Below are 26,052 nucleotides of genomic sequence, written 5' to 3'. Positions count from 1 at the left end.
AAGAGTTTATGAAGACGTGCTCCTGACTGACCGCTAATTACTAGATTAGTGTATATAAAGCTGTTTAGAGTCAAATTTAGGCCTTAAATGTGTCAAAATTATCAGAGTTATTGATTTCTGCACCTATTTTTACATTTAACCCTCACAAACTGTTCACCTTCTGACTCATAATTAGTCTCTATACCAAACTTCTGAACCACACATCTATTTTTCATTCATAAATACCTCATTGGTCATTAATAAATGGGTGGTTAATCCTTATGAAGCTTTCAGAGAGCAGAGAGAGTGCATTCTTTAGGTTTTACACACTTTGTTTGTGGAGAAAAAACATTCACAATGACACTATACTATGGTGCTACATTACCTAAAACGTTTAGAATTTTTAAATAAATATGGGACAAATTTAATCCAGAACACCTCTACTTACAAAAATGCGTATATGCTGCACAAAACTTTTTAAAAAGTCATTGTATATTCTGGGTCACTTTAGGAGAAAATTTTCAGGCTAAAAAAAGGTGTTTAAGGTGTTTTTACTGCTCTCAAATGTAAAAATGTGTCAAATTTGACCTGAAAAGTATGAAAGGGTTAAGACTATGTGCCATGTTAGAACCTGGTCTCAGCTCTGTGTAATGGTGCAAAGGAAGAAGTTAAGAAGGAGATATTTTGGAAATGTATGATGACAAGTTGATAAGAGGATATAAATTCTGCCCTAAAACTCACAAAGCATTAAACAACTGTAGTCATCTAGTTCATTAAATGAGGATTCAGTATGAATACAATCAAATACTCAATAAAATTCTTCCAAATATTCACATTAACCACATCTGTAGAAATTATAAAAAAGTGCAACAATTATTGCATAAAATACAAGATTTCTATTGAGTTTGAGAGAACAGCAATGAATGAGAAAACAGAAATGACATTTTAAGATTATTCTAAATATAGAAACTTGCTGGTATGACCTTTAAAGTAGGTGTCTCAATTTTTAGGTTGACCCCTGTGGACTCTTCCGGAAAAACAAGAAACAATGAAGCATGAACATGCAGGTCTTAGAAGTTAGAAGTTCACTGAGGTTACTTAAAGACTCTCTCTGCTCAAAAATGTGTTTTGTTTGGATGTTTGAGCTTCACTGTGCAGAATGATGTATATGACTGTTTTCATATTCATCTGCTGAAAGTGGAAATTTTCTCTGAGTTTAAGGTGTGTACCAACGAGCATGAATTGTGACATCACAACTAGTTTGGAGCCAATCCTGCTCCAATATGCAACTTACACAAGTGTTACATGGAAGCTTAGAGCCTCTAGTGCACAAACACTGAGAATGGACTTTTCTGTGAAGTAGCACACATCTTGTGTCCAGCAGTTAAACTTTTGAAATCAAAAATATTTGCATAGATTCTGGATTTTTCAATGATGGAAAAGGAATAGTTGTAATTTCGTGGATTTCTAACTAGATAATCAAAGTTTTTCTTTATGGAAAATACACATTAAACACAAATTATTATTCAGAGCGGAATATTTACAAATATCTTTAACATATCTGGAGGGGATCTTAAAGTCAAAGATAAGTTAGATAAGTTAGTTGTAAAGTATTAAGTCAGTGAAAACCTAAAAAAAAATCTATTTCATCCAATTACCAGCTACAACTTCAAACTTTTTACTTTGATCAACCATCTAAAAGTATTGTCCTTATATGTAATACCTTAATGCATACTGATTCATCTAAAACTAAAATAGAGACAAGATGTTACATCTAGAACGCTGGTTATAAGCATTTATTACCACTGAATATTGAAGAATTAAAAACCACCAAGACAAAATGTTTCTCTTGATTTTTATTTAAAGACATGAATTTGTCTTCATCTCAATGTAAAAAGCAGAAATGTTCTTTCACATTACGCTTCGTTCACATTTGAATTTCAGATTGAAATCGCTGACACTCGGTTACACAACTAGCGATGTGGAACAAAAGGCCATCCTAAAACCACCGTGCGCCTCCTGAACGTGGATCACCGCACAGTGTTGAGCACAGATGCAGGTAAATAAATAGGTTTCAAATGTCCGGGTTGGGTTGAAGAGTGAATCGTTTGCCGTGATATTTACAGAGTCCTGTGCTATGTAAAACGCAGAAAGCACCTTGTTGCTCTAATAGAAAGGGTCTCATTTGGTGAAACATCAAACTGCCCCTTTCCCTAGAAAGGAATGGGAAGTGCCATCATGCGGAGGCCATGAGGGCGAGTCAGATGCAGTTTCACTGGTGCAGTGTGGCGCCCTACTCGGCTTTCTTTGCCTTCCTCTTGCGAGCACCTTCGCTCAGCTCCTCCTTGGTTTTGAGCGGTGAGGATGGGACGGCGGCGGGGGGATGATGGTGGTCAACCTCAGAGCCACCCAGAGGGGAGCCGAACAGCAGATGGCAAATCCAGGACTCAATGAGGGCGAAGGGGGAGCCGTGAGAGTGACGAGCAGTCATCACCACCTGAGAGGACAGGAAGATGGTGACGGTTAAAAGAGATCAGCCTGATTTTGTGATATTTAAAGGAGCAAGAGACTTCAGTTTTTTACAGAAAGCCTGTGATAGCAGGCAGAGACAGTCTTATGAAAGATTCTGTTTGATTATGAGAATTGTAGGATCCAGTATTTCTAGAGAACACAAATTCAGGATATCTCTGCCTCTTCTGCCTCTTCTGCATCATGTGTGAACATCATATTTTGCATTTTTCTCTTCCAATATATGGAAATGAAATACTGCATCTCTGCTGTCTCTTATTAAAGGTACCTTGTGAAAATATCTTGTGAACAATCCCGACATGCTGAATATATTTCCTTCCTCTTAAAACCTTTGCAAAGCAAAATGTTTGAATGTTTTGAAATCTGCATTGTTTACATTGCCTAGCAGTCTTCTTCTTTTGCCGGCACATTGCTACATTTGTTCTCGATCAGTAGAGTAGCAAGAAACTGTTGGCATCACCGACGTTCTCATCTGCATACGTGTGTGTGTGATAGTGGAGCTGCTCATCCAAATACTGCTGCACAAGTAGTCAAATAGTCCACAGGTTGTGTTTAATTCAAGGGACACAAAATACACACAACAGGCCCTGTGCACTAAAAGACAAACTAGAAACAGCAGGTGCTTTGACACTTCAACTCCAGCTCTAATGCTCAGAGTTAAATTACCAATTTATAATCTTAAATCTTTTACTGGGAGGAAGGATTTTGGTTGTTTCTTTAATATCAGACCAGTTATAAAAACCTTCAACCTAACCCTTTCTTGTTTTTGTTTTGTTTTCCTAAACTTAGCCACTAACTAATCTGTACATATGCTGTTGTCATGTTCATGTTCATACTGAAACAATGCCATCTTCTTATATTAAACACAACACACAGTCAGAATTAAGAGAAATAAAGAATACGGTCTGGACCTGCTCTATGTGAAAAGATAACTTTTGTTATGATTTGGTGTTATATAAATAAAACTGAATTGAATTTAATTGAAAATAAATCATGAAAGCAGCACTGCCAACTACGCTTCACAGAGCAGCACTGATCGTACCTTGCTTGTGGCCATGAACAGGGTGAAGATGAGGATGAGGGTGCCCTTGGATATCGGCAGCCAATGAGCCTCCTGCAGGGTGAAGAGGATGGCTCCGTACAAACTGGCTTTGGTCGGGCTGCAGAGATGAAAGACAAACTGTTAGTAAAATATCCGACTGCAGCAAAGATCAAAATAACAATGAGATAGAACATAAAAGTGCCTCAAATATTTTTTCTAACAAGTTTGAATTTGAGAACCTGCAATTTTTATTTTACTTTTGCATTTTCATTTTGATTAAATGCTTGGTTTTTTGTTGTAGGAATAAGAAGTTTCATCTGACGGCGATATTGTTTAAGCAGCATGCATTACAAAGTGCCAAAATGCCTTTTCAGATACTACCACTAGAGGGCACCAAAATCAGACATTTTCAAATACACTGTGACTTTAACAAACCTGTGTTTAAAAAAGGCTGACAGTGTTTTGTGCATAATTTGATTTATTTTTTAACCACAGTTACCTTTGAGTCATAGTTTTGTGAATGAAAGTTTTGGTTACACACAGTCTTGAGGGGGCAGTAATGAATGTATTTGTGTATCAGCAGTCACAGGGAAGGAAACACACACACACACACACACTTACAATGACATGTTGAGGATCTCATTGGTCTCAGGCCTCCACACACCACGCAGCAGCTGCTCAAAATTGGAAATGAGAGCTACTCCAGACCCTGGGAAGATAAAAATAGACAGTGGAAAAAAATGAGGACAAGAAAGTCTGTTGTCTTGTTTCACTGCTCTTATCTTTCTCATCCCATTTTCAACATGGACGCCTGCAGGGCCTCGCTATTATATCAGTGACAGTAGGAGGATAGCAGAGAGCAGAAGAGCAGAGAGCAGAACCCTTTTTATGTATTTCTATGGCTCATTCTGTATTACTGGAACATTTTACAGTAAAGGACAAAGTAACTGATCTGCCTGATCCATATCAGGCTTTTTTTTAAATACTTTTCTCCTTCAAAAATTGTTGCATATTTCAGACATTTAGAATTATTTGCTCAAGGAGACATTAAGTCAAGCTAAGACGACCCAACAAACTTACCAAACATTTTTATTCAAGCAACAATTCATTTAAATCAAGCTCTAATTTAACAAACTTTATTTTAAACTGCTGCCTATTATGAAGTAGTGATTAGTCATTGTGAATACAGTGCATGGACATTTATTATCATATTGCACCATGTAAGCACAAATCTGAAATAATCTTGAAACTAGATTTTGACACATGGTCAACCCAAAGTCTAACCAAAACTTTCATCATGTCAGTTGTACCTTAGTGATGTTTATTCCTAAATAAATGATCAATTAAATCACTGCAAACCATTTGATATACAGTAAGTCTTGAGATTTTTAGGCTCCTGAAGCACTGGGGCTGTGGGGCAGTCGCTCAGTTGGTCTCCCAGCCTTGCATTAGTGCACATGTGCAGCTCATTCATGTTTAAATCTGGCTGTTGTGCAATCAACTGAAGATGTTGCTCACTGTCACTCAGTGAATGCAGCTGTCAGCCCACAGAGCCGCAGACACAACGAGCACTGAGGACTACAGACTGATCAAGTGCTATTAAAGACTTTCTTCAAGGAAAAGTCTTTTGTCACTTCGCTCTTTTTTAAAACAATCTCCACAACTTTCCTTCATTCACAATAAATCTGTCATCCCTCATTCAATGATGGAGTAAAAGATGAATTATATATTGCCATTTTTTTCTAGCTGTCCCGTTACAACGTACAAACACGTTTACTGACTTACAGACAGTGAATGGATGCACATTTCTGTGAAATTACAACACACTGACCTTTGATGTATCCGATGATGACCATGATAAAGAAGCCATGGTGGTAGGCGTGGTGGGCGTGGTGAACACCGGCGGCGATCTTACGGGTGCGGACGACTTCCTTCAGGGCGACCAACACCAGCTTGACGGGCAGGAAAGCCACACATTTATAGAAGAGGTTCAGCGGGCAGTAAAAGATGAGGTACCTATGTTTGACATATAGAGAGACGAATGGTGGAGAGTTGGTTATTAAAATGAGGAAAGAGGAGAGTAAAAACCTGTTTTCTGCTGTTAGTCATTCTATGATGTATATTCAGCTTTGATGGATGAAGTTTGTATCAAATATTAAAGGGTCAGTTCACTCAATTTACAAAAACAACACATTTTCCCACTTCTAATTAGTAGTATAAAGTCATGCTGATTTTATTTGTCCATGTTTTGAGATTTCTGCTGCTGATATTCTAATACAAATGAGGTAAATGGTGTCTAAAATGATCCACAGACCACATTGTGGATATTTTTCTCAGTTTTTTTGCATTTGGAGGAAAATTGCTCCCAACTGCTGACACCGAGGTCTGCAGATTATCCTGATTGGTCGTGTCATTGTGTTTTTATTTTGGGGAATATTATGCCCTTATTAGTTAAATAACATCAATTGATATAACAGGAAACAAGGGAGCAAGAGACACAAAAGAGGTCCCCAGCTGGATTAAAACCAAGGATGTTGTAGTAAACCAGAAGCCACAAGGGCGCCTCCGGGGGTCACTGGCTCTTAAAAGATATGTTACATTTGAGTTTTTAGTAATTAGTAAGTAATTTTGCAATGCACCTAATTGGATATATAATGTTCAGCACAAAAAAATAAAACTATCCTCATAGCTAGGTAGCTCTGATATTAAGGGGGACATTTATGTGTGTGTGTGATTTGGGTGAATTGACCCTTTAAAATTTGTTCTTTTTCTGTGAAAGGCATTTTAAAACACTGACATTCCTTTGATAGATGCTTTTGTCCAAAGTAACTTACATTTTTAGCACACACATGTCACAATTACGCAGCAATTTTACCAAAATATTACAAACAAAATTATCTTCAAAGGGAATGATCAATTTTCCCATCTACCACACAGAAATCTGATGGGAAAACATAATTCAAGAAAGCCAACGCATCCATCAGCCACGTGTGACCTTCAAGCAGAATCTCTTCCCATGTGAAGAGTAAAACCATTTTGAGGACTTTCTCACCAGACAGCTGAGGCCAGCAGGATGTGGCTGTTGTGTTGGAAATAGTCGATGGGGCTGCTTCCAAGCATGAGGTCTGCCACGATGTAACTACCAAAGCAGTAGAGCATGGCACAGAGCCAGGAGGCCACAGGACTCCTGCGAGAAACCTCCACCGAGCCTGCAAAACAGAAAAAGAGCTGTCAGGACCTGTCCGTCACACACGGTGGAGTGTGAAAATAAAAATATCACAGCAATAAAGATTTGTTGCAGTAAGAGTGCAAGTTAGTTTAGAATGTGTGTGTGTGATTACGCAGTCAGTGTCTTACTTATATATATATATATTTATATATATATATATGTATGTATATATACGTGTGTGCGTGTGTGTTCGGCTTTTATTAAATGTCAGATGTCACACAGTCAGGATCATCTGCTGCCAATGTGGAGGCAGCTACAGAATTACCTTGAAAAACCACAATAACTTAAGTTCTTTATAATGAATTAATGAATTGGTTTATTTACACAACAAAATATGAAACAACTAATATATCTTTGGTAAATAATACAATTTAAGAAAAACTTTGGGGTAAAAAGTCTGTATAGTCTAGTGACTCCTAGTGGCAATGCATGCTGTAAATCTGTTTCAAAATGATTTATGGATTCTTAATAGAGTAGCCACCTCCATTGATTTAGCATCACATTTCTATAATATTGTCATGATGGAGAGTTTTAAAAAAAAAAATTAAAAAAAAGGGATCAAAAAGCAGCAGAACCAGAGATATCGTCTTTTTAATTCCACGCATGCTTCTTCCTTGTCAAAACCTGGTGCCTACATTACCCACAATGCAACTCAGAATAGCTTCAGGCTGTTAATCTCAACCAGAAATGAGGAGCAGGCTACAGAGGTCCTGTAGATAACCTCACTTCTTACCAACTCCAAACTTTTTTTCATTGTCAAACTTGTAGTCCGCATTCCCAACCAATGCTGACTTAAGTAACATTTATCAGATTTCATGCAGCTCTCTCTGGATCCACAAAAAAGTTTTTTTTATTTAAATATTTTATTTATTTATTTGTCAAAAGCTCATCAAAGTGTTTTATCATCAAAATCAAAAATTATTCCAACCTCCTTAATAATAAGTCTCATATACTTGAATTCTTTGCTCTTTTTTGGGAATCACAAAGATAAGATTGAAAATTTCTGTTAGTTCCTACAGAGTAAAACTGTTAGCAGTGACCTTCATTATCAGTGGAAGCCTTGTGTGTCTATGTGCTGTATCTTCGTCCACGCCCAGTCAACAATTTCAGTGCACGCCCTGATAACACGCCTTTTTATCATAACCTAATATTGACTCAGGACGTCTACAGTCATTTGGAAGTTGACAACTTACCAACAAAATCAATGACTGAGTCTTTAAAGTACATATAACTGAGCGGAGAAGAATATCCAATTTATATGTTTTGTATATAATAGTTTGGTTTTTAAAGGTACGTGCATGTAAAACTGATCTGTCACATATAAAACACGCATATATGATGACCCATAGAAAGTCCTTGTTTTTGAGTTTTGATTATATATCAGGACGCTTCAATCATTGTGTCAAGTGCCAACAGTTAATTACTCCAATAAATCAGTATGCAAGACATGTTAAACTGCAGCTAACTGCAGCCAAACTTGTGCTGTGTTACCATTAACCTTTCACTGGATGAACACAGATCAATGGGTAAAACTGACTCCAAATAAACTGGAAAAAAATAGATGACTGTTGGTTTATGTTGTTTTTCTGTAGTAAGTGGACATAGCATACCAGCAGTAACACAAGAAAAAAGTATTCTGATTATTTACTGAAGTAAAAGCAGCAATAACACACTACAAAAATACTCCATTACAAGAAAAAGTCCAGTATTCAAACTTTTACTGAGGTAAAAGTTCAGAAGTATCATCAGCAAAATGCACTAAAGCATCCGAACTAACAGCACTCATTATGCAGAACGGCCCCTGTTAGTGTTGTATTATAACACTGGATCACTATTATATAAACTGATTATATATTTTGTAACTATAACTGTGACTATCGCTGTGAAATAAATGTGGTGCAAGTACAATATTTCCCTCTGAATGACAAAGGAGCAGAGGTATAAAGTAGGATACTTATGTGAAGTACAAGTACTTTCAAGTTGTACTTCAGAACAGTACTTGAGAGGTGTCCTGATATACAAAAACAACAGATTCATATATCGCATACAGTACATAGTAGGTCTATATATAATGAAGTCTTTATAAACATGACCATAAACGTGTACGACAACATGCACATATCTGATTTTAAGACTGTATATGTGTTTCCATGTGGGTGAAGACTTGCCAACATTGTTACGGACACAGTAAGTCGAGACGTGAGCAGAGCGCGACTGCTTCGCCTCACAAATCTCCAACGACAGGTGGGTGAGGGTGTCATGGTGCGACTGGCGCTCAGTTTGAAAGCAATCTGATCCTGAGAAATGCCGCCCTATAAATATCATCTGCTCAACTGCTTCTCCTGCCTTGCATCTGTCAGGCCTGTCTTAACCTCTGACCCCCCACACACTTGTCTCTCCTACCCCACCCATGTCGACCCCCTGAAACTCATTCATGTGCTCCTCCGACATGCAGCGTGACCCTGTTCTCGGACACGTGTAGCCAATGTTGAACATCTTGCAAATGTTGGCAGCGCAGGTCATTTGACTGTAAAATTTTCTCAGATATGGAGATAAAAAAAATGTTGCAGTCATGAAGTCAGTTTTGGTGGCTGCATGTTACAGTAAACCTGATGAAATCATTTAACTCTACACTTTGTATGAATGTTCGAATGGGCACTCTGAGTGTTTTTGACTTCTTTTTCATTTCCTTTAACACAAAATACAACAAATGTGGTGAAATAAACGTCATCCTATAAACTACTATGAGAGATGTGAGCGCAGCAGTGTCACAACTGCTCTTTTCCTCTTTTCATAACTTTATGTGAATATTCTGCTAAAATTAGCAAACAGCATCAGTTGTAAGAAAGGTGAATGAATTAGTTCAGTCCGAATAGAAAATTCATTCAATTTTTACTCAATTTAATATCCGATGATGATTCATATGTTCATATGTAAACCGTTTGTTTTCAGCTGTTTTCATTTGTGTACTCTGCCGTCATTTGTATTTATTTGATGTTTTTATATTTATATGTTGTGTTCATGTGCTTGTGGTTTTATCCTGTGTCACACCGCTGCACAACCATGCTTTCAAGTCAGTCTAACAAACTATTGAAAGCATCGAAGGCTATAGTACAAGTTTAAGAAAAGCATGTAATGTGCATTAACTTTCTCTAACAGCTTGCATTGTTTATTCCAAGTTTCCTGAAGCCAAATGATTAAATTGGGGTTGTAAAAGTTTATTCATCTGACTAGTAGCTCCTATAGTTTCCTCACGGCAAGCTGGAGCATCGTTGTTGATGAATACGTACGAACTGTTGAGGTAAATATTAAACTTTTGTGTTTGACACATGGATTATGCTGTACAAGCTGTTCTGAGGGGATTTGCTGGACACAATATGCTCATATGAAGCTTTAAAGCTGCAGCTGTAAACTTTTATAATTTGTGGCCGAGATGGTTTCCCACTGTTTCTACCATCATCAGTGAAGTCTTAGCTGACATGAAAGTGAGCAGACAGTGACTGAATTTTCATCTCAGAGTGAACTTCTCCTTTAAGAATGTGGCAACTGAATTATGTTAAAGACTACGCAATGCTGGGCTTTTTACTCAGAAGCTTATTTCATGTTTAGCAGTCAGTGTAAATAGCCTGCAAGTGCAGCAGAGGGGCTTCGGAGGCCCACTGACATCTATTTCAGGATCTTCTATTTATTGCCTAAGTTGCTGGCATGCACAGGCCTTCACTCGGGTTTCATCCTCCTCGGACTCCGTTGCTCAAAGGAGTTAAATCTTGGAAAATAGCAGGCAAAGCCGAGTGGTTTAATCTACTTCAGTTATTTCCTCAGTGTGAATGAGGTCAGTGCTGCTGCAGCAATAGACTTCCCCTCACACCAAGCATGCAGAGCTGTGCTGCTCCTGCTGGAGTTTATGTAACAGGTCATTCTTTATAAGGATAGGGTACTATACAGATAACAGCAACAGAAAGTCCTTGTAGGGATATGAGAACAATGTACAGTAATAGAACAGAAAATGTACTAAAATAAACTTTGGAATAGGCTTTCTAATGCACATTTAATTACTTATACAAATATTACGGTTTTTCATTCATTAAATTCAAGTTCTTAATGGTTTAAATGATGAATTATCTAAGTTGGAAATATGTTATTCTAGATAGTTGTTTATTTTGTGTTGTTCTTTGTAGATAATTGCGCATTTACGCACAGATCTGATGAGTGTGGCGCATGCACCTGCCAAATAACATGCAGTATACCTCACAGATAATCATGTTTGTGAAACAATAAAGGATAACGCGCACTTAAAGCCAGCAGAAAAGTGAGAAACACACTCACCTGGCTCATACTTGAGGTAGAGGATGGACACGATGTAATAAGCGAGGTCAAACACAGGAAACATTCCCATTTTGGAGAAAGCTTGGGCAAAATCGCCCAAATTAAGAATTGCCAGCACTTCCATGTTGTCCGTCTTATCCTGAACCAGTGAGTCCCTGTTTTGTTTTTTATTCCGACTGCGCACTCGAGATCGGAAGCCCCCCCCAAAAAAACCCGGTCCGCCGACTCTCCACCAAGCCCCCCGGTCTCGACAGTGAAAAGCCTGTGACACTCAAGCCCTCCTATTAATACCTCTCATCTCTACAACCTCAGCATCATCATCATCATCATCATCCTCATCTGCGCTCCGTCCCAGCTGCTTTGAAGCGACAGCAGGTTCTGCATGACAGCTGCTTGAAAATTACAACATTAGACAAAGGGCTCGTTTGTCGTGTCTTCACCGTCGTCATTTAAGACGCAGTTGGAGGTTTGTCTGCAGCCACGAGACGCACTGAAGCCCGAGACAAGTGTCCCCGCTTTAATGCGGAGTAAGATTTATTCCCCCTCTCGTAAAAACATCCTTCAGTCCGGATCAGATCCCGCACCGAGGCTGAGTGCCTGCGGATCTAATCCCAAACACCTCGGTAACGTTTGTTGATATAACCGGCTGTTTACAAAACGTTTCAGATTAAAGGCGCAGAAATAATGAAGATAAAAAAATAGACAGCAACACGATTTTTTAATACATATTTAATTAATTGAATTTCTTTATTTTTCTTTTTTTTTCTTTTCTTTTATGAACAATAATAATATTCAGAGCAATAACCTCCACGGCCACAAGGAGGCGCTAAAACCACCGAATTACACACTGGTGTTGTCAGGTGAAAACCTTGTATCTCCAAAATATCAACTTTTCAGGAGCTAAGAAGAAACAAACGTCCTTGTTTGAGAGTGATAACACTGTAATTATCATCTATTGGTCCATTTCTGTACACCCTATACTATACTTTAACATTCAGGGAGGTGTTAGAGAGAAATAAAAGCCACCTAAAATGTGTACTGTATTTTTGATAAATAAAGAATATTTCATACAAAGCCCCCTTTTTCTCCTTTCTCTAACTACATTCTGCACCCTGTCCCTCCAGTTTTAATTATTTATTTCATTTTTATAAACTGTATTTATTTTTTCAAGTCATGCTGGTTTTTTTTAATGTTTTTTTTTGTTCTTGCTGTCTTCAATTAATTGGCATTTTTTTAATGTGGTGACATCAAAGACAGTTCATTTAACTAACTAACTATTTTTACATTATTACCCAAAAGATTTTGAAATTATGTGGTTGCTTTCCGTGGAAATATGACCGATACTGTGAGGCTCTCACTTTAGCCGGGTAATTTTTGCTTTTCTTGAGTCAGTAGCTGTAGTTGAGAGGTTTTTTGGAAACTGGTTCCCCCTAACAGATCAGCTAGGCCCTGTTACTACCATTTCATATACTACTATTAACATTATGCCTAATTAGGTGATATTGTACTGTTGCGTGTCCCCAATTATGTGTTGTTGATGTTGTCTATTTGTGCATTTATTGTGTTGTGTAAAGTTCTATTCTGTAGAAATGTGAATGTGTAATTTTAGGAAAAAATACAGGTTTTGAAAGGTTTCACTGTCTACAGGGGTTTAATAAACACTTCAAGCAAAGGAGGAGCATGTATGAAGGTCCTGAAAGTGGTGGCAGAGATGTTTGACTAGACTAATGTTTTTTGACAGTTCTGCCAAATGCAACAAGCTCTCCTGGGACTATAGTACAGAAACCCCCGTGCATTACTTTCTTCTTTCTTTCTTTCTTTTTCTCTTCTCTTTTGTAAGTTAAATATAGTGGTGTGTGGGTGATGTGTTCTATACATACATAACATACATCTCACATGATTAAATTTATACAAAGGGTAAAGATTGATGTTAGTATTTCATACCTGCCTATTTCAGCATCTTTTCCATTCAATAAATGTTGTAAAATAAGAAAACTGAAAAAAAGTTACAAGAAGCCACAACCTGAATTATAAATTCACTAAAGTTTTATTAAGTAGCTTTATTATAGCTTTATTGTGTTATAAAACGTGTGTCACCTGCAGGGATGAACAGCAAATAGCAGCAGCAGTTTCAGAACTCAGACCTGCAAATGTAGGAAACAGCTGCTGTTTTTGGCTGCTTATATTGGTGTTATAGCCTAGTTATAATTTATAACTATTAGGCTATAACATAATATATCTATTGGAGATAGAAGCTATAATTTATAACTTATAAATTATAAACCATAATTAAAAAGCAGCCAAAAACAGCAGCTGTTTTCTACATATGCAGGTCTGAGTTCTGAAACTGCTGCTGCTCTTTGCTCTTTATGTCTGCAGGTGATGCTCATTTTAAAAATGCAGGTCTGAAATATGGATGATTTACCTGCTGGTGCTGCTGATCAGGTGTGAAGTCTGTGGTTCAAGATTTTTCCCTGATATTGATCTTTCAGGTAAAACTTCATAGTCATACAAATTTCATCTCCTTCCAATAATCTCTCCAAAGAAATGTCAGATATGGTCAATATCTTCATAATTACAGGTAAATATCACATTTATTCATGTAAATGGAAAAATCAGAAACCCTCACTAACTTGGTTTATAAATGAGTTATGTTAAGACTGTATGTTTTTATGTATTCATTTAGTTATCTTTGCCACTACATGGGTCATCTGTGTGATTTGTTGATGGGGTTTCAATGTATAAATTATTTATGGTACAATGTTTAGTTATGTATTGAAATATGATTGAAACTTGATACGTTGACTGCTGGAATGTAAAGATTTTTTTTTCTTATCATGTATATGTACTTTATTATTTTATATGTATTTATTATTTTAGTTTTTATTTTTATTTATTTATCAATCTATTTTTGTATATTGTCAGTGTAGGCTTGCTGTTGTTTTGGATCTGCTTCTATTTTTTTGAGGAATGCATAATCAATATTCCTACAAGAAATTGCACATGTATTGTTCTAAATAATGTTTAAATATATATCCTTCTGGGGAGACAGAACAGTTCCTTTAAGTTTTGGCATTGAAAAAAAAAGGAAAAATAGAAATAATAGAAAAAAGAAAAGAAAGAAACAGTGGCTTTGAGACACTTATATAGAAAAAAGTTGTATTGGCACTGACCAATAAAAATGGGCATTAAGAAAAAATCAAATTTTTATAAAATATGAATGTAAAATACTTCATATTTCATTTTTTTGACCACACACTCACAATCTCATTATCTTATTTCATTTTGATATATATTTTTTAATTCTGATGTATTTTTCAATGCCTATCTTCTGATTTTCTCAGTCACACTTTTTAGTGTTTTTTCAGTGACAGTGGTTTTCATTTTCAACTTTCTGTCACTGTTCTGGCTTCATACCTTCCCATTAACCGAGCCGACCATTAATCTATAAATAAATCGAATAGAAAACAACATAACAGTTTGCTTGGTGAAGACTATGGATGTGTTATAAGAAGGTGATATGAGGTGAAGGTTGGTGAGCAGCCTGACAAGCAGAACTCAGGGTCCTAAAGCCCGATAGCCCCTCCTCCAGGTACTGAAATCCTATTGGTCACATTCCTGGTTGCGTTTGCGAACACGGAAGTGAGGCGTTTTCTGTGATGTGATGTGGACAAGATGATCGGAGATCTGTTGATATTCGGGTAATTTGTCTCATTTTTTTGACAGATTTCACTTGTGGGCACATTTTTTATCTAACTAAGATGTTGTCTGGGTGTGTTATTGTGCTCTGTGTTGTTGTTTAGACAGCGGGCTATGAAGCTAACTAGCTCGGTGCTAACGCCAGCTCAGCAGGTAAATAACATAATAACTTAAAACTTCTCACCTGTCAACAAACTGTTTGTGTGTCTTCAGGACCTTACTGGTGAACGCAGGAGCTGTGCTGAATTTCAAGCTGTGAGTATTCACGTTACAGTCTCAGTAATTAATCAACACTGCTGTAAACTTATCAGAGCTATAAAACATAGCCTATTGATCAGTAGGAGGGTTTTTTGTTTGTTTGTTTTGTTTTGTTTTGTTTTTTAATACTTTTATTAACAACAGCTTAACGTATATGCATTCCAGGTTGGGGTCAAAGAACGTATACAAACAATATATATTATATAACACCGGCGTGTGAGCACACATCTAAATCTAAGACAGAGAAGAGGGAAAAAACAAACAAACTAACTAAATAAAAACCTGAGACAGATATACAGGAGGGTAGGGCTGGGCAATATACTGATATTATCTCAGTATCATGATATGAGACTAGATATCATCTTAGATTTTGAATATCGTAATATCGTGATATGGCATAAGTGTCTTTTTTCTGGTTTTAAAGGCTGCATTACAGTAAAGTGATGTAATTTTCTTAACCTACCAGACTGTTCTAGCTGTTCTGTTATTTGCCTTTAACCACTTAGTCATTATATCCACATTACTGATGATTGTTTATCAAAAATCTCATGGTGTTAATGTTTTGTGAAAGCACCAATCCAAACCAAGTCATCTCTACAATATTGTCGCAATATCACTATTGAGGTATTTGGTCAAAAATATTGTGATATTTGATTTTGTCCATATCGACCAGCAGCCGTACAGGAGGGTAATACTTTAGCACAATATTGCCAACCTTTTATGAATTCATAGCTAATAAACCACATTATTATCATCATCCAGAGCAGCCGTTTTCTCTCATTTAAAATAATACAGACTGAGACAAAGCCTTAATCAATCAATTAATCAATCAATCAAACTTTACTTAGTGTATATAGCACCTTTCAAACAAATCAAGTACTTTAAAAGCAATTGATTAAAACATGCTGTAGGATGTTAAAAATGGATTTAGAGACCAATGCACTCCAAAATAATTAAAAAGCAAAGAAACTTACTTTAATAACAACAACAATACATTTATAAGTATATAAAATAAACAAAAAAAATAAGTATATAAAATCATAAAACACTGCATAAAAGCCAGACTAAATAGATGGGTTTTTAGTCTATGTTTAAAAATATCAATATATTCAGTAATGGCTGAAAGCAGCAAAACCAAATGTCTTTGTTTTGCTTTGTGTGGAAAAGCTAAAAGAGAAGAACTTTAGATGTTTTTTTTGTTCTTGTTTGTTACACATTTAAGTGACTTAAAATCATTTACAAAATCAATCCTAAACAAAGTAAATGAGGGTTTGGTGTCTTTCCACTTCGCTGCAGGAACATTGTATTTGCCCATAATTATAATCAGATTTACCAAATCAGATATATTAGATGACATATTGTCCAAAAAGAATCTGATGTGGGGAAAACTCAAACACTGGGACACTATCAGTCTTCACAGATAATCAGACATGGATGTCATTTCAGCAGTAGGAGGTTAACTGTGGATGTTTTGCAGGAAAAGAAAGGAGTCCCAGGGATTTGGAGATGAGTCCAGAGGGCCAACAACAGGTGTGTGAGAGAGAGATTGAAAAATGATATTGAGAAAAAGTGTGTGTGCCAAGTGTGTGTAGTCCTGATCAGAGTTTGTCTTTTAGGTGACAACATCAGAGAGTTTCTGCTCAGCCTGCGATACTTTCGGATCTTCATCGCGCTGTGGAACATCTTCATCATGTTCTGCATGATACTGTGAGTAACTCTGTTAGGACAGGTTCACATTTTATCAAGTCTGTCTTAAAACGACAGTCAGTTGCCCAAATGAACACTGACACATTCCTCCTGTTCATAATGACATTAGAAGATCCTTTCATAATGCACTTACAGTGTAAATGATGGAGGTCAAAATATACACGCCTCCTTCTGTGCAAAAATGTATGTAAAAGTTTATTTGATGCTAATATGAAGCTTCAGCTGTCAATATTAGTCAAATTAAGTACATATCTTTCAATGGTACAGACCTTAAATGTGGCAGATATGAACTTGATATGACTAACTCAGACTGTTGAAGCCTCATATAAGCTTCAGATCAACTTTCAAATGCAGTTTTGCTCAAAATGACTGTGTGGACAATTTAATTCTACTCCACTTAATGATTTCATACATTTACCTTTTTGCAAACTCCTAGAAACAAGAGGTGAACTTGTTGCTTGTCTAACTGTCTAAATATCTCCAATCTTCACAGATTATTTGGGTCATGATTGACGTTGGCTGTGGCTGGACTCCCACTGGAAAGGTTACTTATGAAGATGGATGCTCTATACTTCTCCTTGACAGGACTTCGCTGTTCCTTTGCCCCCTTTAACTGTAATCGTGCTCCGTTATCTTTCTCACCTACTTCTGGCTGTACAGGAATTTATGAACCGCTGTATTTATTTTGTCCTACATGTTTGTAAGATCAACTCATAGAAGTTTTTTTATGTTTTATCTTTTCGTTGAGGCTGTAACTATGCCGTCACTTGTGCTGTCTCGTGCCCTTGTGTTTCATTACAGGACATGGGCGGTTTTCTCCACCATGTCAGAAATGGCAGGGTTGAAAATGACGGGCAGACTTCGCTAACAGGATGGTAAATGTTACCCGTCTGTCATCATTTAACGGTCCTGCTCTGTCCTAAAACCTCACATACTGCTACTATCATAATAATCAAAATTGGTGGTGAACTTCTGATTTACCAAAATCATCTTGCTGTTAGTTTTGTGACAGGCTGAAACATCTTTTTTACTCTTTTTACCTGCAAGGCCATCAGAGCTCAGCTGGATTTAAGTTGGATAAATGGAACAAACATCTCCAAATTTACTCAATAGCTGTTATGCTCTCATGTGTGTCAATACAAGAGTATTTTAATGCAGCCTCTCAGATTAAAAAAAAAGCCATTTTCCTTTATTCTGGGGCACATGTGCTGTAAGTAAATGTATATGCACTATTATGTAAATGTGTCCTTATTCTTAACATTCAATAAAAGTACATTTTTCTTATCCTGTGTCTTTAATTCAATGAAAATGGTCATTACCATCTGTCAAGTGTGCATTACTGGGTTGGATTTGACCGCTGCCGTTGTATAAGAATCTGCTAAATGACAAAGTCCATGATGAGATTATCCAAACTCTTAATAATGACAAAAGGTTAATTAACTGTGTCCTAATTCCAAACCACATACTAAATTATATAGTTTGTGCCCTACTGCTTTTTGCAGTTTGTTTAAAGTTTAGCATACTATCTTTTACTACGATGTCTTTCCAAATTTTGATCTGCACGTCCAAAATAAATGAAAAACTGTTTCAGCTTGCATTTCAAATAACACATCACATATCATTTTTGAACCTCTTGAGGAATAAAACTTTACATTAAAGGACAGGTTCACTGTCAGGTGCCCATATTAACACTGAAATAGGTTTTTCCTTGCTGTAATCATTCCTCCTGTTCATACTGACTATTAAAAGATCTCCTTCAAATGAGCTTCCAATGTAAGTGATGGGGGCCAAAACCCATAGTGTGTCCACGCAGTCATCATTTTGAGCAAAAATGCATTTAAAAGTTTATCTGAAGCTTATATGAGGCTTGAGCAGTCTTAGTTAGTCTTATCAAGTGGATATCTGCCACATTTAGTCTTTTCAGCATTAAATTCCCTCTTTGTGTTTTCCTGTTGAGCTGCAGTGGAAGTATAGTAACAAAAAGAGGGACTTTGGCACTAAATAGACTAACATTGAAAGATATCTACTTGATTTGACTCATTTGGATGACTGAAACTTCATATTAGCTTCAGATAAACTAAAAAGGAAGACTGGATTTTGGCCCCCATCACTTACACTGTGAGTGCATTATGAAGGGATCTTCTAATGGTCAGTATGAACAGGAGGAATGATTATAGCAAGAAAAACATCTTTCAATGTTCATTTGGGCACCTGACTATTGTTTTAAAAAAAATGTAAACTTGTCCTGTAGTTTAGAATAAAATACGACTATCCTTCAATATACAGTTCATGCTATTGTCTAATTTATACATCTTCCACATAACAATACAGCACAGGAGGCGATAGGAGGGACAAAACCAGAGCGTAGTGATGTTGACGCTTGCTTACGTAACTCCCATCATGCTTTTCACGAGCTCTCGACAAAAAGCCCGATGAGAAGGACGAGGAGGAGGAGGAGGAGGAGGAGGCTACCAGCCGAGGAGGGGTGGCCGCTTCCAGGAGAGGGGGGTTTTCTGTTGTTTCTCGTCGCCTGAATTGTCAAATACGTGACGGCGGCGAGCTGAAAAACAAAGATAAAAAGCATCAGGAGACATGATGCTCGCTCCCACAGAGGAGCTTCCGTCGGGCCTGTGAGTGTCGGCAGGTTTCTCACCGCCGCCTCTCCGGAGGGTTTCTGCTGTCCGAGTCCGTCCTGACCCGCGACACCGCCAGGCGATGACAGCGGCCACAGCCACTCCGCAGGTGATGAGAGACCGGCTGCTGCAGGCCATCGACGGCCAGAGCAATGTGAGTGAAAATCCGCCAGTTTTCCAAAGAGCGAAGAAAGGCAGACAATGAGGCCGAGCCGGCTGCAGGTCGCCACGGAGGGCTGACAAAGTAATGGCAGTCAGTGTACGGCTAGATGTTGTTTGCTTGCTAATTAGCTCGCTAATATCACTAGTTAGCGAAAGTCACTGATGCCAGGCATTCCTGAGGTGCTACAGCCGGGAACAGCTAGCCGGGCTCTGGTGTTACACCGTGTTTAGTGACCCATTAGACTCTGGGACCTGCAAGGTTGGAAGAAGTACTACTCAGGTCTTTTAGTTAAGTGAAAGTATCAATACCACAATGTAAATATACTTCATTACAAGTAAAAATCCTGCATCTAAAATCATACTCAAGTAAAAGTATAGAAGTATTACCTGCTAAATTTATTTAAAATACTTCATTACAAGTAAAATTCCTGCATTTAAACGCACACTTAAGTTAAAGTATATAAGTATTACCAGCTTAATTTACTTAAAATACTTCATTACAAGTAAAAGGCCTACATTTTAAATCCTACTTAAGTATAGAATTGTTACCCACTAAATTTACTTGAAGTACTAAAGTATAAGTACTTTCACATTTGTACTTAAAGTTGGATTTTAAATGCTGAAGTAATGAAGTATTTTTTACATTGTGGTGTTGATACTTTTATGTAAGTAAAGGATCTGACTACTTCTTCCGACACTGCAGGTCACAGAATTTGATGGGTCACCAAATGCGGTGTAACACCGGGGCCTGGCTAGCTGGCTGCTGGAGGTCGCTGCTGATGTAGCAAAGTTGGATTATTTTTGCCCACTTAACACTTAAAATGCAAAGTGATTCAGGGCCGTAGTTATGCAACACTGAGCTAACAGGCGGGAAGTGGAAATCTGGAGATAAGTGGCCTTAAAAGATCCCCTATAGACATATATATATATAACACATATGAAAATTAATCTGCATTGAATAATAATTTGTGTCTAATATGTTCTTTCCACAGAAAAGTTTTCATTTTCCCAGTTAAAAAGCCTTAAAATGACATTGACTCTCTTTCATTAAAAATCCAAAAAGTATGAATATGCAAAAATATTTAATTTCAAAAGTTTAACAGCTAGACGCAAGATGTCGCCTCCTTCACTGTAAAGTCCGTTCTCAGTGTTTGTGCACTGAAGGCTTCAGTTTTCCACATCACATTTGTGTAAGTTGAATATTGGACCAGCATTGGCTTCAAAACTATTGTGATGTCACAAATCATGCTTGTAGGCACTTAAACTGAGATTTTCAATGAGCAGAGAGAAACTTTTCACTGTCAGCAGATGAATGTGAAAACAGCCTTCAAGTATAAAACGCTGCACATACGTCATTCTACACAGTGAAGCTCAAACATTTAATTGTAGAAAACAAGAAGAAGAAAAACATTTTTGAGTGGAGGGGGACTTTAAGTGACAGACACATTCATTAGTGAAGGTTTAGTCTTCTCATTGATGAAAACTCGAGTTAATAAAGCTGGTTAGATTGGCTTGGGATCATTATTGCAGTTTTCCAATGACTGACAGTAATCATGTTACAACCAAATTTGACAGCATCCCCAAAGGTTTGATACTATAATGTCATAATGTTAAACTTCTGCAGGATGCTGGGCAGTTTGGCTGTACCATGTGTATTTCCATTGACTGAAAACTGCTATAACAATCTGATAAGCTTTGTTAACTTACGCTTTGTCATGGTAACTTTGAGAATAGTACAATATGAAATTTGCAATATATTATATACTGTTGTGTTCAAAGCTTTAAGCTCATAACTTAACCAGCTGATGTGTTCCCTCTAGATATCTTCTGCAGAAACCTGATCTTATAGACTAACACCTAGCAGGCGTTATAGTAGGCGATTGTAATGTATTGGTAATTTTATTTCACAAAATTGATATATATCATAAAGTTCTCAGAAAATCAAGTTTAAAACAGTTGGGTAAATAAAGTAACTACACAAGTTTCTGTTTTGGACCAATGCAGCTACAAATCAATGATAATATCTTTATTTATATAGCACCTATTCAAAGCAAAGTTACAAAGTGCTTCACATAGAATCGCAGGTAAGAACACACAAGAGTAAAAGAGTTAAAGGAACAATATAAAATATCCTGTCTGACAATAAAAATAAAAAATAAAAAAAACCAGAATAAACAAGCATCAAGTAAAATCAGGGAAGGCTGACCGATAAAAGTTTTGAGCTTAGATTTAAAAGAGGCCACTGACTCAGCCGCCTTATTTCCTTGTGACAAGGTACCTTATCATGTTCATGCAGAAATCTTTTTTAAATACACATTGTGGCCTTAAAGCAGTCTACATTGTATTGCCTACAATGGTCCAGTGCTACCACTGTTTTACAAACTTCAACTATCATCATCATTGAAGTATTTATCATCATATCGCCCAAACACAGTTAGAGTAGAAGTGGTTATAGGCCCAGATCAAAGTTAATGCACAGCTATGGACAGCATGTATCTCCTGTCTTTCTTTCAAGATGTCACTTGGTGTTCTAGTGGAATAAAATTTGCATGTAGTCTCAGTTTGTCATATTGGTCCTGAAACCAGTATGAGTACACCGTTTCCTGGTGTACACTGCAGGTGCACATCTGAAAGTCTATTCAAATTTTGCTTTGACCTTTTTTTAATTGCCCGTCCTTATTTGAAAAATGTGATTTGTGAGTCAAAATCCCATGAGCCTAATATGCACACAACATCTACATACAAGCAAATGTACTGACAGCAGTATGAGGTCTCAGGATTGTGATGTATAAATCTGTGTGTCTTTTCAGCAGATATGCAACATGGTGGTAGTTATGGAGGTGATCTCTTTTTTGGAGAAATATCCTATCACCAAAGAGGCACTGGAGGTAGGTTACAGTAAGACATACAATACCAAATAAACCAAATAAATTGCAGTTGAATCCAGCTTTTGAGAGGTTAAATCACAACCATCTTATCTCCTTAAAGGAAACCCGTCTTGGCAAACTCATCAACGATGTGCGGAAGAAAACCAAGAATGAGGACCTAGCAAAAAGGGCCAAGAAGCTCCTGCGAAACTGGCAGAAGTTAATTGAGCCGGGGAAGAGTGAGGTATTGTCCAGAGGCCACACTGGTACATCATGGTCTTCCAACGGTGGTGCTCATCCTTGCATCTCCGCTCCAGCTGCCACGGCACCATCAGGTAAAACGGGTCCAGAGCTGAAGAACAGAAATGACTTCAACAACTGTTACTCCCCTAAGGTGGAGAAACAGAGCAACAGGAAACGTAAAAGCGACCAGAAGGAGGGACAGCTCTTACCAGCCAAGATAACCAAAACAACTCTTAATGATAAAATACAAAATTCCAAACAGCTGCCAACCAATGGAATTGGCGGTAGCTCTGACATTTGTACAGATACTTGTGCACATCAGCCTTTAGACAAGGAGATATCTGAGCCTCTGGACAATGACAGGCCGAATAAAATCCCTGTCAACGCTGTAAAACCTCATCCAAGTGCCCCGGGATACAGCAAGCCATCTAGCACTTCTTTGTTGAAAAAATCAGTTCTGCAGCAGCAAGCCAGACTGGAGCAAGCTGCCTCTGGGGGGCAGTATCGACCCAGAAGCCCTCGCCATTCCCTGCACAGTCCTCAAACCCCAAAGCAGGAAGCGGTCGTCAAACACACTGCACCACAAGCACAGAGTATTTCTAGCCCCACCGTGAGACCTGGGTCTGTGGACACCTCTGGGCTAGGGCCTTCCTCTCAGCCTTTAAATGTTTGTGTTCAGGGTTTGCACACTGACGGTTCATGGTCTGCAGATTTGGACTCTCAAAGCAGGCCTCCTAATGCACCTCTTCACAACTCAAATGCCTCCTCCTGCAGTGATGGGGTCAGTTTGGACGATGATGGTGTTTTTAGCAATACAGATAAAAGGAAAAGACAGAAATACAGGCCTAAGGACTATGTGGTAAATTTAGACAGACAGACTGTAGATGACGGCACTAAACCTGTCAGGTTAAAAGACAGGAGACTGACATTTAACCCTGTAACGGGGCAGATCAAATCCTCCTTTCATAAGGAGTCTTCCCAGGAGGAAGACGTCAGGCTGGACCACAGACCTGAGCCCCAGTGGACAGAACAGGCGAAGCAGAATCCACAGGTTCCTCCCAGTCCCTTCCAGCAGACAGACTGGAAAGAGCTGTCGAGGAGCGAAATCATCCAGTCATACCTTAGCCAGCAAAGCAACGTGCTGACATCATCAGGCGCCAACACCCCTGGTGCACACTTTTTCATGACAGAGTACTTGAAAAAAGATGAACACCGAAGTAAAGAAGACAAGAAAACACACGTGTTGGTATCAGAACCCCCAGCCAGGGATTTACCAGGGGTTAAAAGAGAGGTCAACAACGAAGACCTGAACAGATTACACACAGAGCACTGGTCTGGGGTTAACGGTTGCTATGACACAAAGGGTAATTGGTACAACTGGACGCAGTGCATCTCCTTAGACCCTCATGGAGACGAGAGCAGGTTGAACATACTGCCGTACGTCTGTCTGGATTGAAACTGTGGTCTAGTTTTTGAATGGGAAGGTGTAAGTTTCCTTCAGTGTGCAGCGGCACAACTCTGGGTTTATGAAGACACTTCATCAAAGTGTAAACTGCTGTTTTGCACTATTGTTGAAAATGGAATCAATGCGTGGGTATGTGTGGAGGACAGAGGGTGTAATCAGTGTTTTTTTATGAGTTTTTGAACCTTGTGTGAGGACAGCGTGAAGGGGAAAGGCTATGCATTTATCTGCCCATTAAGTTGTTGATGCTCAGTAAGTGAACAGTTGAGTTTTCCAGGCAGACAAAAGACCAGCTCCAATACCTGCCATCCTTTGTATAGGAGAGAACATCACACCACACTGCACAGCCACATTTTTAATCTTATGTTATCTCGCTTATCGATAAGCACATGCCTCGTGGAATGTGACTATATTGAATTTTCACACATTCTTTAAGATTTCAGTCAAAGACTATGACTCTATTAACTTGTATCATCTTTCAATAGAGTAGTAAGCTACATAATCAGAGCAGACATCCAACAGAAACATTTCATGATGAGGTTGTGTATCGCCGTGCTGAAATCCATTAAAAGGTAATAGAAGCAGCTGAAGTTAAGCAGCTATCCTTTTGGAGCTATCCTCATCACTATTCTATTAAAGGGTAGGTTCACAGTTTTTTCCAAGTCTGTCTTAATACAATACTCACATGCCTACATGTTTATATAAGAGTTTTCGGTAGCTGTAATTGTTCCTCCTGTCCATACTGGCTGTCAAGAAATCCCTTGCGATCACGATTGTGTCTCCGTGGACGGTTTTTTCTTTGCTGAGGTTTGGTAGAGGGATAGAAACACAAGTACATTTTGTACTAAAAACACTGTAAATTGGGAACACTCACCTCTTTGGTCTCTTCCATTGGAAGCATGTTAGAAAAGTGGCACTTCATGGCCGGTATGGACATTATGAACGATAACTGGGAATAAAAACGGTTTCATGGTAAATTTGGGCACGTGAGGATTGTTTCAAGACAGACTTGGGGGGGGGGGGAAGTGAACCTATCTTTTAAATGTGCTGTGAAAAACGTCTATCGCTCCCTCTCTTAGAGCCGCTGTTCTAATATTGCACGACTGCCTCATACATGACTTTTAGCAGAAATATTAACAAACAAATCAGTTTTAAAACAATAGATTTTTTTTTTTCTTGTGTTGTGAGGTTTGAGTTCTGTTTAAATAAAGTGACATTAAACTGCCAGATGTGACTGTGCAGTTTGAGATGAGAGAAAGTGAAGCTTGTATAGGGCTACGAAAGGGTTGGCTGTCATGTATGATATTTATTCACATTTACATATTAATTTTAAGATTTACATACATGTTCTGACTACACTAAACCATTTTTCTCTGTTCAGAATAAATCAGTGATGCAGTGGCGACATTCCAAACTTTCCCTGCTGATACACCAACCTACCTTACACAGGAAAACTCTCCAAAATTACACATTTTGATAATGTGAACTAATTTTATTTTATACTTGCCTTTTCTTTTTACTGTGTATTTAGGTTGTAAAAATATGAATTTAAGATGGCAGAGCAGATCATGCTACTAGGTTGCATCTTTGTACTGTCAGGAAGAACTGAAATATAAATTGACATGCTGGATAAAGTACTTAATATCATTCCTTTTAGATATTGTTTGCCTTATGGAAACCTGTGTTTTCCCTAAAGACAGAGCCTTAGTGAATGTACAGAAATTAGCCTTTTGTGTTCAGTCGAATGCAGAAGAGAACATATTTGCTACTTAGTCCTTTAAGTGGACATGTTATGTGTTAATAAAAAAAACTGCAAGAATTGTGAATCTTTGTCTTCTTTCAATGTATATGAATCACTCAAATGTCCATGTCCTTTTGCAGTATATGTCAGCTTTTACATGACCAGGCAGATTGAG

The 26,052-nt window shown here is 37.8% G+C and overlaps 3 protein-coding genes across 4 annotated transcripts; 2 read left to right on the top strand and 1 right to left on the bottom strand.

Moving 5' to 3' along the window:
* Positions 1-1,820: 1,820 nt before the first annotated feature.
* On the bottom strand, positions 1,821-11,687 carry tmem38a (transmembrane protein 38A). The gene is made up of 6 exons (XM_044362514.1): positions 11,106-11,687; positions 6,603-6,759; positions 5,382-5,566; positions 4,172-4,259; positions 3,551-3,668; positions 1,821-2,476 (listed from the first exon to the last, which is right to left on the bottom strand). Exons 1-6 carry the CDS (start codon positions 11,227-11,229, stop codon positions 2,273-2,275), a joined length of 876 nt encoding a protein of 291 aa, XP_044218449.1. The 5' UTR covers positions 11,230-11,687; the 3' UTR covers positions 1,821-2,272.
* A 3,010-nt stretch (positions 11,688-14,697) lies between these two features.
* On the top strand, positions 14,698-18,053 carry smim7 (small integral membrane protein 7). Its single transcript, XM_044362643.1, has 5 exons — positions 14,698-14,806; positions 15,018-15,059; positions 16,540-16,592; positions 16,679-16,769; positions 17,263-18,053. Exons 1-5 carry the CDS (start codon positions 14,781-14,783, stop codon positions 17,276-17,278), a joined length of 228 nt encoding a protein of 75 aa, XP_044218578.1. The 5' UTR covers positions 14,698-14,780; the 3' UTR covers positions 17,279-18,053.
* A 1,184-nt stretch (positions 18,054-19,237) lies between these two features.
* On the top strand, positions 19,238-25,962 carry LOC122988452 (mediator of RNA polymerase II transcription subunit 26-like). 2 transcript variants are annotated; one of them, XM_044360745.1, is made up of 3 exons: positions 19,238-19,556; positions 22,375-22,452; positions 22,553-25,962. In XM_044360745.1, exons 1-3 carry the CDS (start codon positions 19,485-19,487, stop codon positions 24,128-24,130), a joined length of 1,728 nt encoding a protein of 575 aa, XP_044216680.1. In that variant the 5' UTR covers positions 19,238-19,484; the 3' UTR covers positions 24,131-25,962. The 2 variants fall into 2 exon arrangements, with proteins under 2 accessions (XP_044216680.1, XP_044216681.1); XM_044360746.1 differs by having other exon boundaries at positions 19,239-19,556; positions 22,378-22,452.
* The last annotated feature ends 90 nt before the right edge of the window (positions 25,963-26,052 follow it).

Source organism: Thunnus albacares, chromosome 9 (assembly GCF_914725855.1).
Source record: "Thunnus albacares chromosome 9, fThuAlb1.1, whole genome shotgun sequence".
Lineage (NCBI taxonomy): Eukaryota > Metazoa > Chordata > Actinopteri > Scombriformes > Scombridae > Thunnus > Thunnus albacares.
This window is presented reverse-complemented; position numbering and strand designations above follow the sequence as displayed.

What these genes read in the sequence shown, in the direction of transcription:
- tmem38a (XM_044362514.1), bottom strand. Translation starts at nt 11,229, where the DNA reads ATGGAAGTGCTGGCAATTCTTAATTTGGGCGATTTTGCCCAAGCTTTC. An exon ending in CATCATCGGATACATCAAAG is followed by an intron (nt 4,260 to 5,381) that starts GTCAGTGTGTTG and finishes TTATCTTCCCAG; the next exon opens with GGTCTGGAGTAGCTCTCATT. An exon ending in TGTTCATGGCCACAAGCAAG is followed by an intron (nt 2,477 to 3,550) that starts GTACGATCAGTG and finishes CTGTCCTCTCAG; the next exon opens with GTGGTGATGACTGCTCGTCA.
- LOC122988452 (XM_044360745.1), top strand. Translation starts at nt 19,485, where the DNA reads ATGACAGCGGCCACAGCCACTCCGCAGGTGATGAGAGACCGGCTGCTG. An exon ending in CCATCGACGGCCAGAGCAAT is followed by an intron (nt 19,557 to 22,374) that starts GTGAGTGAAAAT and finishes GTGTCTTTTCAG; the next exon opens with CAGATATGCAACATGGTGGT. An exon ending in TCACCAAAGAGGCACTGGAG is followed by an intron (nt 22,453 to 22,552) that starts GTAGGTTACAGT and finishes ATCTCCTTAAAG; the next exon opens with GAAACCCGTCTTGGCAAACT.
- smim7 (XM_044362643.1), top strand. Translation starts at nt 14,781, where the DNA reads ATGATCGGAGATCTGTTGATATTCGG. An exon ending in GGAGATCTGTTGATATTCGG is followed by an intron (nt 14,807 to 15,017) that starts GTAATTTGTCTC and finishes GTGTGTCTTCAG; the next exon opens with GACCTTACTGGTGAACGCAG. An exon ending in GCTGTGCTGAATTTCAAGCT is followed by an intron (nt 15,060 to 16,539) that starts GTGAGTATTCAC and finishes GATGTTTTGCAG; the next exon opens with GAAAAGAAAGGAGTCCCAGG.